A 16,739-nucleotide genomic window follows, 5' to 3' on the forward strand; every position below is an offset into this window, starting at 1 on the left:
CGATTACTTCACGGTGTGGGATGTGTGAGAATGTGGGAGTGGAGGGGAAATGTTGTGTCTAGTACCTGAGGCACCTGCCCCGCTGTCACCTCCCCCGCTACGCCCCTGCTACAAGCAAGATCATACTGCCCTCAATTGTACTGGTGCAACTTCTCCATGATCTGCTTTTGCGCAACTATTTTAGTGAAATTACTAAAAAAAAAGGCAAATGGCAGACAAGTCATACTGATGTCACAGTTGGGTGCAATCTGCAGTGACGTCTACTGCAAGCAGCATGAAAAAGGGAGAGGATTTGGGAATATTTGTGACTGTGTTGTACAGGTGGCCGGTCATAGGCTGCAATACGACATCCCAGGAAATCATTAGACGTGACATCACAAAGCGACACTGAGATCTCAACGCCGCGAGAAACACAACGCTACGTAGCCCCAGACCAAGGCTATGGTCCTTCTCCATTACAATAGTCTTCAGACAATTCTGGTCACCGCTAGGATCTAGGCACTTGGGTTACTATCTCCTGAGAAAAACGCAGAAGACAATTGGTAAAATCAGGTTAGATAGATAAATAGATAAGAGATAGATAGATAGATAGATAGATAGATAGATAGATAGATAGATAGATAAGAGATAGATAGATGATAGATAATATATAGATATAAAACAGATAACAGCTAATATATAGATAACCTATAAATAAACGATAGATAACAGATGATAGCTATATATGGGGTGCAGGTCTCTGTGATATGAGCACAGGGCTGTCACCCATTCCGTGGTTTGCGCTGCCGCCAGCAGGGGGCGCATGTCTCAGCCTCTTTGGCGCTCCCTGTCCCTCTCCCGATAACAGCCGTAGTGACGCCACGTCCCCGCTAGTTGTCGCTGTGAGGTCCCCACTGCCCGCGGGGGCGCACGGAGCGGGTGACACCGGAGTCATCGCTGTAATTACTTGTTGTCACCTATTGTCTCGGGTGATTATCTCCACTCCCCGCGTCCCCCGCTGCCCTCAGCTGGTGTAACGGCTCCCGCAGCCCGGGCACTGGCGGGCTCTCCTCTGGCGGGCTCGGGCGCTGCCTGCTGCTAGGGACGCTTCACCCTGGTAACCGCCGGCTTCCCTGCTCCTGTGATTGGCGCAGACGACATATTGTCGCAGGTCTGCGGTTATAAAGTTTACTGTAGTGGCGGAGTTCTTGCACTGTGAGCAGCAGACCTGCAGAGCTGGAATCATGCAGAACAGGAGGAAAGCGTTTGATAAACTGTGTCCGAACAGAATAGCCGACATTGCTAATAGAGTCAGTAGGAAGCCAGAAAAGCCCGAGAAGAAGGTAGGACTGCGGGACAGAGCCATGTTATGTGCTATGCTATCCCAGCTAATGACTGTTTATAACCAGGTGTCCAGGAGGATATTCGGGGAGCCCCCCGGGCCTGTCACCATCTATGTGGAGCAGCCCCCCAGCACTGTAGATGCAGGTATGTGCCCCATCACCTGTGTATTGTGAGGAGTGTGTGTATAGCAGGGTCGCACTCGCCCGTATAGCAGGGCCGCACTCGCCCGTATAGCATGGCCGCACTCGCCTGCAGAGCAGGGCCGCACTCGCCCGTATAGCATGGCCGCACTCGCCCGTATAGCAGGGCCACACTCACCTGTATAGCATGGCCGCACTCGCCTGTAGAGCAGGGCCGCACTCGTCTGTAGAGCAGGGCCGCACTCTTCTGTATAGCAGGGCTGTACTCGCCTGCAGAACAGGGCCGCACTCGCATGTATAACATGGCCGCACTCACCTGTATAGCAGGGCTGCACTCACCTGCAGAGCAGGGCCGCACTCGCCTGCAGAGCAGGGCCGCACTCGCCTGTATAGCAGGGCCGCACTCGCCTGTATAGCAGGGCCGCACTCGCCTGTATAGCAGGGCCGCACTCGCCTGTATAGGAGGGCCGCACTCGCCTGCATAGCAGGGCCGCACTCGCCTGCATAGCAGGGCCGCACTCGCCTGCATAGCAGGGCCGCACTCGCCTGCATAGCAGGGCCGCACTCGCCTGTAGAGCAGGGCCGCACTCGCCTGTAGAGCAGGGCCGCACTCGCCTGTAGAGCAGAGCCGCACTCGCCTGTATAGCAGGGCCGCACTCGCCTGCATAGCAGGGCCGCACTCGCCTGCATAGCAGGGCCGCACTCGCCTGCATAGCAGGGCCGCACTCGCCTGCAGAGCAGGGCCGCACTCGCCTGTATAGCAGAGCCGCACTCGCCTGTATAGCAGAGCCGCACTCGCCTGTAGAGCAGGGCCGCACTCGCCTGTAGAGGAGGGCCGCACTCGCCTGGATAGCAGGGTCGCACTCGCCTGTATAGCAGGGTCGCACTCGCCTGTATAGCAGGGTCGCACTCGCCTGTATAGCAGGGTCGCACTCGCCTGTAGAGCAGGGCCGCACTCTCCTGTAGAGCAGGGCAGCACTCGCCTGTAGAGCAGGGCAGCACTCGCCTGGAGAGCAGGGCCGCACTGGCCTGCAGAGCAGGGCCGCACTCGCCTGCAGAGCAGGGCCGCACTCGCCTGCAGAGCAGGGCCGCACTCGCCTGTAGAGCAGGGCCGCACTCGCCTGGATAGCAGGGCCGCACTCGCCTGTATAGCAGGGTCGCACTCGCCTGTAGAGCAGGGCCGCACTCTCCTGTAGAGCAGGGCAGCACTCTCCTGTAGAGCAGGGCAGCACTCGCCTGTAGAGCAGGGCAGCACTCGCCTGTAGAGCAGGGTCGCACTCGCCTGTAGAGCAGGGCCGCACTCGCCTGTAGAGCAGGGCAGCACTCGCCTGTATAGCAGGGCCGCACTCGCCTGTATAGCAGGGCCGCACTCGCCTGTATAGCAGGGCCGCACTCGCCTGTATAGCAGGGCCGCACTCGCCTGTATAGCAGGGCCGCACTCGCCTGTATAGCAGGGCCGCACTCGCCTGTATAGCAGGGCCGCACTCGCCTGTATAGCAGGGCCGCACTCGCCTGTATAGCAGGGCCGCACTCGCCTGTATAGCAGGGCCGCACTCGCCTGTATAGCAGGGCCGCACTCGCCTGTATAGCAGGGCCGCACTCGCCTGTATAGCTAGCAGGGCCTCTCTCACCTGTATAGCAGGGCCTCTCTCGCCTGTATAGCAGGGCCTCTCTCGCCTGTATAGCAGGGCCGCACTCACCTGTATAGCAGGGGCCGCACTCGCCTGTATAGCAGGGGCCGCCCTCGCCTGTATAGCAGGGGCCGCACTCGCCTGTATAGCAGGGCTGCACTCGCCTGTATAGCAGGGCTGCACTCGCCTGTATAGCAGGGCTGCACTCGCCTGTATAGCAGGGCAGCACTCGCCTGTATAGCAGGGCCGCACTCGCCTGTATAGCAGGGCCGCACTCGCCTGTATAGCAGGGCCGCACTCGCCTGTATAGCAGGGCCGCACTCGCCTGTATAGCAGGGCCGCACTCGCCTGTATAGCTAGCAGGGCCTCTCTCACCTGTATAGCAGGGCCTCTCTCGCCTGTATAGCAGGGCCTCTCTCGCCTGTATAGCAGGGCCGCACTCACCTGTATAGCAGGGGCCGCACTCGCCTGTATAGCAGGGGCCGCCCTCGCCTGTATAGCAGGGGCCGCACTCGCCTGTATAGCAGGGCTGCACTCGCCTGTATAGCAGGGCTGCACTCGCCTGTATAGCAGGGCTGCACTCGCCTGTATAGCAGGGCAGCACTCGCCTGTATAGCAGGGCCGCACTCGCCTGTATAGCAGGGCCGCACTCGCCTGTATAGCAGGGCTGCACTCACCTGTATAGCAGGGGCCGCACTCGCCTGTATAGCAGGGGCCGCACTCGCCTGTATAGCAGGGCTGCACTCGCCTGTATAGCAGGGCTGCAGTCGCCTGTTTAGCAGGGCTGCACTCGCCTGTATAGCAGGGCTGCACTCACCTGTCCTTGTGTTTGCCCCACAGCTCTGTCTGCAATTGATTGGCAGGACTTGGCTGACTGTCACAGTGTCATACAGCAGGACGCCGCTAGGGGCAGTCTAACGCAGCAGGTAAGGAACCAAACTTCAAAGCTTGTCCTCTGTGTGGTCCCTTTACATGAAAAACACTAGACATGAAATGCTAATAGAAGTGACAACACTCAGTGTCAAAGCGAGTAATTAACTCCTCTTATACCACTGAGAACAGGTCACAATGTTTACATGTAACAACCTCCGGGGTCTGATCACACTGATAATCACCATGGGGGAAATGATCGCCTCAATCACAGAGGAGCTGGTCATTGTCTTCTTTTATCTTGTGACTCAAAACATTGTTACAGTAGAGAAGCTGAAGCTTCAGTGCCCCATCAGTGTCTGTGTATGTATTATTAAAGGGGTTGTCTGAGATTTTGCTGTGTCGTTGGTGAGGGTGCAGCACTCGGCACCCCGCCAATCAGCTGTTTGCACCCCCACCGATCAAACATTGATGGCCTATCCTAAGGATAGGCCATCAATGGACAACCCCTTTAATAAGCAGATGTGTTTTCTTGCCTAATTCATGGTCCCTTGTCAGACTAAGTTCACACCAGCGTATAGAAAAAAAATCATCCAAATTTCATCCAGGAAAAACAGGCAATTTTCATCTAAATTGTTGTCCATATGACATCTGTTTTTACACGTAAGCAGTTATTAATTTACAAGACCAAATACAATTTCCTACGTTAAGGACGAAGCTATACCCGAAACGAGAATTAAAACCCTCTGATGAAACAACACGCGAAACGCGCGTCGGGGTACTGGACAGTGTGGGTCACTAGTGTCCATATGCTGTGGCATGCCGTGGGTGATAGCTTTGCTGGGCTTGATCTTTTGTTATCTATGACTGCTTCGGCGTCAGGTTATGGATTTTTTCTGTTTTGCTCACAGTTTGTACCTTCACTACTTATATATTGTGTGATTTATAGAGGTTTGATTATGCCATTGTGACTTTACCTATGCGGACACACTGCCTTCATGTTTTTTTTCTGCAATGTTTTTAACTTTTTTTCTTTTGACAGTTGTTTTTGATTTTTGTGTTTAGTAAAGTTGGTATATTTATATGACATATAGTATGGCTATTCTTGTTATATTGCTTTGGAGATTTTGGAGTAAATTAATACGTCAAAGAGTGGGCTCCGTGTGGGAAGTGATATTTTTTGCGCACCCATAGACTTGGAATAGGCGAGTCTCATCCGACATACAGTAGAAACTGGCGCGTGCTGACATTATTAATATCAAATATGATGTCAAATATATTGACCAGGGATCTAGATGTAGTTTGATTGTTTGGTCGTCAAGATTGTTGGTCCTTTAGCGTTACCCAGGGGCACCACGTGGAGGTGGACTAACGTTGCACCCCGCTTGCTGACATATTTGTTGTCACTGGTAGATTTAGTCTGTGACAAAAAAATTGCGCATCTGAACAGAACATTGTTTCAAGTGCTGTCAGTCTTCTCACTAACCGCACTCGGACTGAAGATACAGGTGTGTGAACTTGGCCGTACACTGACTGATCCCTTCAGTTAGAATCAGTCCAGGGCCGGATTTCTGAGCTCTCTGTGGGACTGTGTTGTGGAAACTTTGGCGGTTACTAAAGAAACTAACGGTCACATCAATGTAACTGCTGAAAGTGCAACCACTGACACAGTGTGTGATGTGATAATTAACCACTGACATGCTGGATACAAACTATGATGGATCTATCTATCTATCTATCTATCTATCTATCTATCTATCTATCTATCTATCTATCTATCTATCTATCTATCTATCATCTGTTCTATCATCTATCTATCCATCAATCTATTATCTATCTATTATCTATCATCTATCTATTATCTTTCTATTATCTTTCTATTATCTATCTATCTATCTATCTATCTATCTATCTCTATTATTATCTATCTATTATCTACCTCTATTATTAACTATTACACTGGTCAACAGCATTTTTGGTGCCAAAGATATTTCATCGAATTTAGGGTATTTTTGGGGTGCTGATTCTGAATATGTCATCAGTTTTGCCAGATTGGCTCAAGTTTTTTGAGATTTTTGGTATCTTATTTATAGCACTTGTTGGTAAATGCGACGCATCATCTCATTAATTTCTTTGGATTAGTACTTGAACTGAGCAGTTCTCAATATAGTTTTGTGTTAATTAGTGTTCTAAAAGTTTGTTCATAGCTTGATTTTTGCACTAACTTTATGTTGTTGTCTGTTTTCCAGTGAAAAGCATGAACTCATCAAGAAGAAGTTGTCTTAAAGATCCAGACTCATTCTGTTACATTTGTGGTGAATACACACTGCCAAAACATAGAAGAAACATAACAGACTTCGTAAAAAAAGTGTATTTTGCCTATTTTGGGGTTATGCTTGGGGACCAAGACAAGTTTTGGGCACCACACATAGTGTGCAAAGCATGTATCGAATTATTACGAAAATGGAGCAAAGGACAAAGAAAAAGCTTCAAATTTGGTGTTCCAATGGTGTGGAGAGAGCCAAAAAATCATCATGATGACTGTTATTTATGGTAAACACAGGTACAGGCACATCTTCACAATGAGGGACAGGCCTTCTTGCAGATTCCATGTTACTCCCATTTTCGTTTCTTATGCTTATTGAATCCTTGCACTTGCACTGCACAGAAATAACAGTCATCATGATGATTTTTTCGCTCTCTCCACACCATTGGAACACCAAATTTGAAGCTTTTTCTTTGTCCTTTGCTCCATTTTCGTAATAATTCGATACATGCTTTGCACACTATGTGTGGTGCCCAAAACTTGTCTTGGTCCCCAAGCATAACCCCAAAATAGGCAAAATACACTTTTTTTTACGAAGTCTGTTATGTTTCTTCTATGTTTTGGCAGTGTGTATTCACCACAAATGTAACAGAATGAGTCTGGATCGTTAAGACAACTTCTTCTTGATGAGTTCATGCTTTTCACTGGAAAACAGACAACAACATAAAGTTAGTGCAAAAATAAAGCTATGAACAAACTTTTAGAACACTAATTAACACAAAACTATATTGAGAACTGCTCAGTTCAAGTACTAATCCAAAGAAATTAATGAGATGATGCGTCGCATTTACCAACAAGTGCTATAAATAAGATACCAAAAATGTCAAAAACTTGAGCCAATCTGGCAAAACTGATAGCATATTCAGAATCAGCACCCCAAAAATACCCCAAATTCATTAAAATATTTTGGACACCAGAAAAAAATTTTTTTTTTGTTCACCTGTGTTATCTATCTATCATCTATCTATCTATTATCTATCTATTATCTATTATCTCTCTATCTATTATCTATCATCTATCTCTCTATTATCTATCTATTATCTATCTCTCTATTATTATCTATATCATTATCTATTATCTATCTATTATCTGTTCTATCTATCATCTATCTATCTATTATCTATCTCTCTATTATCATCTATCTATTATCTATCATCTATTATCTCTCTATCTATTATCTATCTATTATCTCTCTATTATCTATCTATCTCTGTTATTATCTTATCTATTATATATCTCTATTGTTAACTATTATCTATCATCTATCTATCTATTATCTATTCTATCTATTATCTCTCTATCTATTATCTATCATCTATCTATCTCTCTATTAGCTATCTCTCTATTATCTATCTATAATGTATCTCTATCTATCATCTATCTATCTATCTATCTATCTATCTATCTATCTATCTATCTATCTATCTATCTATCCATCCATCCATCCAAAGGTTAATACACTGGCACGTACGGTCTGACATGGCCGTTTGGATGTGGTTTTTCATTATTCCTCAATATTTGCTGTTCTCTCCCAATTGATTATTACAATGAGTTGCACCCACCTGGAGGTGACACACATTGTGCTCTATATATAGACCTTGGCAGCCTAACATGTTGCATAATGGCTGACACTTGTAGTGTATTTGGAGGAGGATTATTACCAGAATTCAGATTTGTGTGAATGTTTCTGCCAAGTTCACACAAAATGCACAGACTGGGATTTGTGTGGCAGGATGACAAAATACTCTCCTTGTAAGGCCGCGTTCACACGTTCAGTATTCGGTCAGTATTTTACATTAGCTTTTGTAAGCCAAAACCAGGAGTGGGTCAAAAATATAAAAGACATGCCTGTGTGTCTAATACACTTTTCCTCTGATTGTTTCTGGTTTTGACTCATAAATACTGATGTAAAATTCTGAGCAAATACTGAATGTGTGAACGTGGCCTAATGGTAATGAATATGGCGCCTTTCCTCAAGAAATAGTGTTTGTTGCTAATAGCAACCAATCACAACACAGCTTTCATTTTATCGGAGTAGTTTTAGAAATGAAAGCTGTGCTCTGATTGGTTGCTATGGGTAAAACAGTTTCTGCACTTATTCAGGTCCTCGTGGCTGTAGTGTAGACAGACAATTTTCTTTTTCTGCCATGTTTCCCAAAATCCATGCTAATTTTTCCACAGACCCAGGGTTACTAGTGGTAGAAAAAGAGATAAGATGCGCCTCATTTACAAAACATTGGGGCCAATTCATCATGCAGTCTTCACCAGAATTTTGATGTAAAACTGACTGAAAATTTTGCACAACTCAAATATGTACAAGATTCTTGCATTTTTACCTCAGTTCTTGTCTTCTCTTTGAAAAGAGAAGAACATGGAAAGCGCACGTGACAAATTCATCATCATTTATGCCGTCAGAGTTCAGGCTTTGGCTGGTGTAAATTTCATGGCAATTCAGAGACCTGAAAATTAATTCGGGGGTGTATTTAACTCCAGTGCCCCCTTCACTGAAACGGAAAATATCCACCTTAATAAATCAGTGCCAGAGTCCAACATTTTGGAAATTTGTCCCAAAATCCAAGAAGATCGGTTTACGCTGAGGAATGAAGCAGCACTGAGGGCATTTTTCTGTGAATCTCATCCACTGTGCTGGAACTGTAAGACGCTGTGTTTTCGGCACGGAAAAAATATGCAGCATCAAAAACTAATCGTAAAAACTTAGGCTGTGTTCCCACAAAGAGTTTTTGGTGCTGCATATTTTTGCTGAGTCAAAAGCGCAGCTTCTTACAATCCCAGCAAAATGGATGGGACTTATAGAAAATCTCACGCCCATTGTGCTTTTTATTTTACTTGGCGAAAACTGACCTGCGGTGCGTGTTGCAAATCCGCAAGATGTCAATTTCTCTTGTGGGTCCGCTGAGTTTTATGTGCGGGCTTGCCTCATAGACTTGCATTGGATGCAGGGAAAAGGGTTTTAGCGTGTCTACGCTGCGGAAACGCACCAAAAGCGCAAGTAATCCGCACATTACTGTATGAATAAAGTCAAATACCAGGAAATATTAAAAACAAAGCAGCTTTATGTAAACAATGACATACCAAAAAGAGACAAAATCTGCAGGGTCAAAAATGCAATAAAAACGCACTGGAAAAAAAAAGCAAGTCACGTAACTACCTAATAGGTGCAGAAAATCTACAACATCAAAAACTATCCAAAAACTCTTAACTGTAGAACCATTTTTACTCCAGAAAAAAAGACTTAAATACTATGATGAATTTCACTCCAAAGAAGTGCATGCCCCCCATATTGCAAGCCCCCTTTGTTGCAGAATGCTCCTACCTGTAATTTACACTGTATATTGCTGCTGGCTGCCTATAGGTGTGTAGTGTACACAGTGTGAATAGTCACTTAACCTGCTGTGAAGTGCATTGTAGTGGATGTGATCAGCGCACTGTTTGGGAGGCGCCCTCGCCCTGCTTTTGCATTGTATGGACGCTAAGCCTCCTTGGGCAGTTTATTTGCCCGGTGCCCTGAGGTGAGGCTCTGCACACTGAAGCAAGCAGCCTGGGTTAATCTGTCACTGAAGGGCCTTGAGGAATGCTGATCAGCCAGGGGGAGAGATTGGACAATCACTGACCAATCAGGAGGCGGCATAGGCTGTATAGGGACAGAGAAGACTGACAGGTTCAGGATAACTGACTTGTCCTGCCTCCTGTACACCTGCTCCTGGCATTAGTGAACGGTACACTACAGTCTGCACCAGCTACACGTCTCATTCACCCTCCCACTGGTGGACACAGTCACAATGTTGGATATGGCAGTGCCGACTGGTCCCTTTAATTTTTCCACCTATGGATATGAATATCAGGTTTGTGGCCTTTTTATTACAGGGATATCCGTTCTGTACCTGCAAGTTTATGGTGCTTCTGCAGGGATATCCGTTTTGCACCTGTACATTTATGGTGCTGTTGCAGGGATATCCGTTCTGCTCCTGTACATTTATGGTGCTGTTGCGGGGATATCTGTTTTGCACCTGTACGTTTATGGCGCTGTTGCAGGGATATCCGTTTTGCACCTGTGCATTTATGGTGCTTCTGCAGGGATATCCGTTCTGCTCCTGTACATTTATGGTGCTGTTGCAGGGATATCCGTTCTGCTCCTGTATGTTTATGGCGCTGTTGCAGGGATATCCATTTTGCTCCTTTACATTTATGGTGCTGTTCTGGCGATATCTGTTTTGCACCTGTACGTTTATGGCGCTGTTGCAGGGATATCGTTTTGCTCCTGTACATTTATGGTGCTGTTGCAGGGATATCCGTTTTGCACCTGTGCATTTATGGTGCTGTTGCAGGGATATCCGTTCTGCTTCTGTATGTTTATGGTGCTGTTGCGGGGATATCTGTTATGTACCTGTACATTTATGGTGCTGTTGCAGGGATATCCGTTCTGCTCTTATACATTTATGGTGCTGTTGCAGGGATATCTGTTTTGTACCTGTACATTAATGGTGCTATTGCACATGAATGTTTATGGTGTTGCTACAGGCATATTTGTTCTGCACCTGTACGTTAATGGTGATACTTCAAGGATATCTGTGCTGCCGCTTACGCCTGCTGTACCCCCTTTATGCTTTCCAGGGGCATTGCTTGCAAAGTGAACCTGAGTTTGATCTGCAGGAATTCAGGGATGCTGTGGACAGTTTTATTGATGGTAAGGGATGGTTGTTTTATTATTACACTTATTATATTACACATTGTATCTTTTTTTTGTTATAGTTATTTATTTTTCTTGTAATTTCTCTCTGCATAGTTCTGGGACTGGCAGCTCCACACCAGTTGGACCATTGCTTACCCGTTTATAATTATCACATTGCACTTTTGTCAGTTTTTATTAGCAATTATAGCAGAGCAGTTGGCACCGTGCCCCGGCCCGTAACGCTGGCACCTTACAGCACAAAAAGCCTTTTATTGAACGTGATATTCCCACTTTGCTTTCGTGTGTACGTGCGTGAGGTAGTATCACCTAGGAGGATTAATGTGAGACAGATTGACATCTTTTGACTATTAAGTAGTGTAATAAGATTTTTCTTAATTATTTTATTTTTTAACTTTTTATTATAGAAATACATAAAGAATTGTTTTATGTTAAAAATTGCATAAATTGCAATATTTTGATTGCTCTCTGCTGTCTGACCGGTCAGGCTATAAGGCAGTGTATGGAGAAGTATAAGGCCATGTTCTCATGTACAAAAACATTGCTTTCTTCCATTTCCATTTTTCGGCAGATTTCTGCACCAAAATACACAATAGCAATTTGCTCTGACTTCTGTGGTTTTGCTGCTTTTTTGCTGAACTGTCCCCCTTGTTTGACGTTTTTGGGGTAAAGATTTTTTTTTAGTGCAGAATCTCTGATTTTCTGAACTGCATTTTTTTACAATAATTTTTGAGAAAAAAATGAACCAAAAACTGCAGACTATCTAGCGGCTTTAAATACACTTACTACTATTTTATATATGCTTCTTTTATACTCTGAATTAATGTCCAAACCTCTTTGCAGACCAGACCTCTCACATGCAGACGGGATTGGGTACGGCAGGCTTTCTTCTCCTATCCTCGGATGTGTCAGCATTTGAGCCATGCATGGTCCCCAATATCCATCCATCCCAACCACAACTCGCGCCCATTAACGTGCAGCCTATTCCCAGCACAGAGCAATTCTGGAGGAATATGGCTGATCAGAACCAGAAGGCGCTGGGAGATGCCTTGGTAGAAAACAGTCAGGTATGTATGGCGGCAGCGTATGCTGATCTATTGATTAGGAATCCGATGTTTAAAAGATATTATTACCAAATACTTTTATTTGTAATTGTTTCAGCTACATGTGACCCTGAATGAAAAGCAGGAGGAGATCGCTTGCCTCAAAGAGAAAAATGTTCAGCTTAAAGAACTTGCAAATCAGGCGAAGCATTTGGCGTCTGTACTTGATGTAAGTGGAGGCTGTAATGTGATGACGTGCCCACAGGGGGCGCTTGAGTGCCACAAACTTGGATTGCAGAGCTTCATGTAGGCTGATATCAGATTACAATAGCATAACAAAGGGAGATAATATAGGCATTACGTACCCTAATCATTATTGTATTTGCACTTTTTTTGTCTAATTTTTCATTTCCGCCTTATACTTGTATTTTCCACCTTTTTTTACGTCTATTTTTTTTGTGCGTTTTTTTTATATTCATCATTTTGGGTGGTTTCTAGATGTTTTTGGCTTACTCATCACAATGTTGCAAACTTTTTGTTCAAATTTTCTCCAGCAGCGGGTGGTATTTTTAGGTATGCCTGTAACTTTGGCACAAAATTTCCAACATTTTAGCAGAACATGCAGGCAAAAAGGCAAAAATAAAGAACATTTTTGATTTTTGCACAACATTCATAAACCACGTGTGCAATTTTGAAAAATATGTCGCCCAAAATTTCAACAAATAATAACACAAAAAGAAAGAAAAGTGACTTAAATAAAACCCCGCAAATGATGAATCGGGCCCTATGTTCATAAAACTAATTTTTTTTTTTTTTTTTTTTTAATTTCCTCTTCTTCTTCCTACAGAAGCTGATGAGACATCCTGATGATACCAGACTTTCTTCTGATGGATTACCGAACAGACCTCCAGTAAAAAGAAGCCTAGAGGAATTCTATCCACAGACCACCGAGCTGGAGAGTAATCAGGTGGATGAGATATTGAAGGAAATTTCGGAGAAGTGCAATGCCGCCCTGATGGGGAGTGTCCACAGTGAAGCCAAGCGTCGGAAATTGTGTTCTGAGGAGAGCAAGGATGAGGTCACCACCACTATCAAGATGTGCGGAGCCTTTCAAGGACTGAAGACCTCCACTGGTCACAGCTCAGTGAACTTGTGTAACACTGATTTGGAAGAAGACATCACCTTCAGGACCTCCATCAAAGACCATTGCACCATTCGGACTCTTGCTTTCCCTCAGGGAAATGCCTTTACTATTAGGACCAATGAAGGAGGCTATAAATTTAGATGGGTCCCAAATTGAATCTGTCTACAATCAGCTAACTACACTTCCATAAACTGCTGCCGACATTGCTGCTTATCCAGACCGCCATCAGGGGGCAGGCAACACTCAGAAACGTCCGACAGTACAGTGCTAAGACATGGACTATGGAGTAAAAAGTTGCAGTGCTTGATACAACTTATGCGCAAAGCTGAATTCCAGCTCTACATGAATTATGAATTCTACAGGAATTAATAAGGCCACGTTCACACATTCAGTATTAAGTCAGTATTTTACCTCAGTATGTGTAAGTCAAAACCGGGAGTGGAACAATCAGAGGAAAAGTATAATAGAAACACGTCACCACTTCTGGATTCATCACCCACTCCTGGTTTTGGCTTACAAATACTGAGGTAAAATACTGACCAAATACTGAATGTGTCCTAATACGGCACCTTAAGAAGTCTATGAGGCCATATTTTACAGGGACATTCTCCTATAGATGCATTGCTTGTTAGGATTTGAGTTTCTGGAGCAGAAACTGAGGGGAAACTTTCCCAATCCTCCTCAAAATTTCTCAATCTGGTTATGTGCACACAGAGTTTTTTAAGGAGTTTTTGGAGCAGAAATGGACTTTCTACGCGCACACGGCATCCATCATCCTCTGCCAGAGCTGCCAGAGTTTTTTTCTCACACAGCCGCTTCGGGAAAAAGCTGGCAGCTTGTTGTTTTCTCAAGCTGCTCCGCCGGAGGTTTTGCCATAGTTTTTTCTGCGACTGCCTCTGGCAACTTTTTACTATATCTTCTATTTAGAGAGCGAGCGGCTTCTGAGCAGAAGTGTCCTCAAGAATTAACATGTTACATCTTTCAACCGCACCAGGGTTTCCAAACACTAAAGCTTTGAAGAAGAAGTAACAAAATGCTGAATGAGTGCACAGCAATGTCATTTTTACTTTGCTGTGCATTATGGGGGGGGGGGGGGGATTTTCAGCACTTTTTCTGGTGTAAAATCCACCTGAAAAAGATACTGTGTGTCCACCTGAAAAAGAAAAAGATACTGTGTACACATAACCACTAAGTGGAAAGTTTTAGATTTTTTTTTAGGAGGATTCAGAAAGTTTCTGCTCAGTTTCCACTCCAAAAAGACTCCGTGTGCACATAACCAGACATTTCGCTCAGTTTCTGCTCCAAAAAAATTGTCATAAAAATTCTTCGCTATTTTTTTTTTTATGCTATGCATCATATTTAATGTTTGTGCCTTACAAATATTTCCCATTGAAACTGCACAGCGTAAATCTTCTCATGTATCTAGTGATAAAATGATCTACCAGGAAGGGTTACATATAGAGAAATCAATCAAAGTATGAACATAATTTCATGCACTGAGCAAATACCAATTACAATCGTGACAACGGTGACAAACCAAACATTTTGGAATTCGGAAGCATTTTCTGCTGTTCAGGGATTTAAGTGGCTAGAATTTTTATGTAAGACATAACTGTGGATGAAAAAAATCAGTTTACTGTCCTAGGCTTGAATAACTCATGTCTAGTGTTAAGTAGCTTATTGGTGACCCATCCACGAGCCCCCTTTAGCTACGCCCCTTATTTTCATAGATGTAAAAATCTGGGCTGTATCAACACTTAAAGGACTTGTCCAGTGAAGGAAAGGTAATATCTTATAGCTAAGTGGGGTCTGACTGTCGGGTCCCCCTCTGATCACCATACTGGAGCAGTAGTCCACATGGCCAGTCATTCTCAGTGGGACTGGCAAGCACAGCAGTTGGCTTTTTCCGGCAGCCCCAGAGAAAATGAATGGCGCAAAGGTCAGCCATGTGCACTACCGCTCCATTCTAGCAGGGATAAAAGTGCTCCATTCTTGCAATCGGTGGGAGACCCAAACGTCAGACCCCCGCTGATCTAGGCTATCCCTTATCCTGGGGGATAGTCAACAACTTCTTTTCATCCCTTTTCAAAGCATTATCACAACTGCCAGTGCTACCCATCCTGGACTACAACCCTCATCATTTACGGTACTCTCTACTGAAAAGAAGAATCCATACTACCTGTAAAATATAGGCTGGATATCGTATATACCTCTCACAAGGATTCAAATGAAATCACCCACTGCAGTGAAGCCAATTCTTAGAAAATATTTATACACTGATTATGTAAAAAAAACTTTATAGGAAAAATAAAAATCTGCTGCTGCATGGTAGGTGAATGTATCAGCAGTGAAGTTAACTTATATAATGTAAATATGTTATTTTTCTCGTACGACTTGAGTGTCAAATGTAAATGTAACTTAAAGCTGACAATGTAATTAATCTATTGTTTAAAGGATTATGATTTTTACACCGAGATGGTTTTATTTTTTATGTGTTTTCTAAGTAAAAATATTTATATAAATCATAAAAAGTCTCATTTTTTAATGAGTTTACCAAAACCTTTGCCAATAAAACAAGAGTCCCTAATTCATAATCTCCATTTTTTTTTAGATATTATCTATAAAGAGCATCTCTTTCTGGAGGACCTGGTTTGTTTGTTCCCTATATACTGGGTCTGAGACTGATTATTGATTTCACTGGTAACGATGTAATACTTTGTTCGCCCTGTAGAGGCGCTGTAGGCAAATTGAATACGGTACTTAAACCTAGAAGGAAGGAAATTCAAAAGATAACAAAGCAAATAAATACCTATGAGCATACAAACTGAAAACCTACAAAATTGGTTCAAAACTTAGGCAAAACAATCAATATTTTTTGATTAATTGAGTACTTGCTGCCAAATTCTCTGGAAAATTACAGGTGATTCCACTGATAATCCTGAGATTAGTCTATTGTTGAGGGGTGTTGTAAAAGGTATGTTAATGCTGATGTATAATTATATGTTAAGTATAGTAATAATTGTATAATGCCCAAAATCTACATCTTGTTAGCTCAGCAAAATAACTTCTTACACGTTCACTACCTGTTGTGAACCACTTTGCGTTCGTTTGTGGGTTATATTCAGTAACCCAATCTATGTGGTTTTGCAGTGAATGTAATCTAGAAGCATTCTTGCCTGTATAAAATGACATTTGTAGTGCTGATAACTGTTCCGACAGATCACACAAGCTAATCTAATGAAGCACAGTTGCGTTACAAGGTATAATAGAATGTGCAGTGGCATTGTTTGCCTAGAACCTGTCACTCCATTCTACAGGTGCACAAAGCTCTCCTGCTCAGAAACAAAAGGACTACATACATTATACATCCAGAACTGTCTTATATACCTGATGTTTGGTAAGTCAGGTAACTATCCAATGGAAAGTGCATGCACCTAAGGAAAAAGAGTCAACCTTATTCCCCTGCTCTCAGCTGATCATGCATTTATGTCACTATTTGCAGGAATTATGTAGTATTATAGTGTGCCAATTTTGTATATGCCATCTTCCAGAGT

At 43.9% G+C, this 16,739-nt stretch overlaps 1 protein-coding gene across 2 annotated transcripts; it reads left to right on the forward strand.

Moving 5' to 3' along the window:
- The first annotated feature begins 1,038 nt into the window (after window positions 1-1,038).
- Window positions 1,039-15,763, forward strand: MCIDAS (multiciliate differentiation and DNA synthesis associated cell cycle protein). 2 transcript variants are annotated; one of them, XM_077285075.1, is made up of 7 exons: window positions 1,039-1,322; window positions 1,389-1,467; window positions 3,935-4,020; window positions 10,923-10,995; window positions 11,842-12,065; window positions 12,160-12,270; window positions 12,889-15,763. In XM_077285075.1, exons 1-7 carry the CDS (start codon window positions 1,224-1,226, stop codon window positions 13,339-13,341), a joined length of 1,125 nt encoding a protein of 374 aa, XP_077141190.1. In that variant the 5' UTR covers window positions 1,039-1,223; the 3' UTR covers window positions 13,342-15,763. The 2 variants fall into 2 exon arrangements, with proteins under 2 accessions (XP_077141190.1, XP_077141183.1); XM_077285068.1 differs by having other exon boundaries at window positions 1,039-1,467.
- The last annotated feature ends 976 nt before the right edge of the window (window positions 15,764-16,739 follow it).

The sequence above is a fragment of the Ranitomeya variabilis genome, chromosome 1, assembly GCF_051348905.1.
Source record: "Ranitomeya variabilis isolate aRanVar5 chromosome 1, aRanVar5.hap1, whole genome shotgun sequence".
NCBI classification, from domain to species: Eukaryota; Metazoa; Chordata; class Amphibia; order Anura; family Dendrobatidae; genus Ranitomeya; species Ranitomeya variabilis.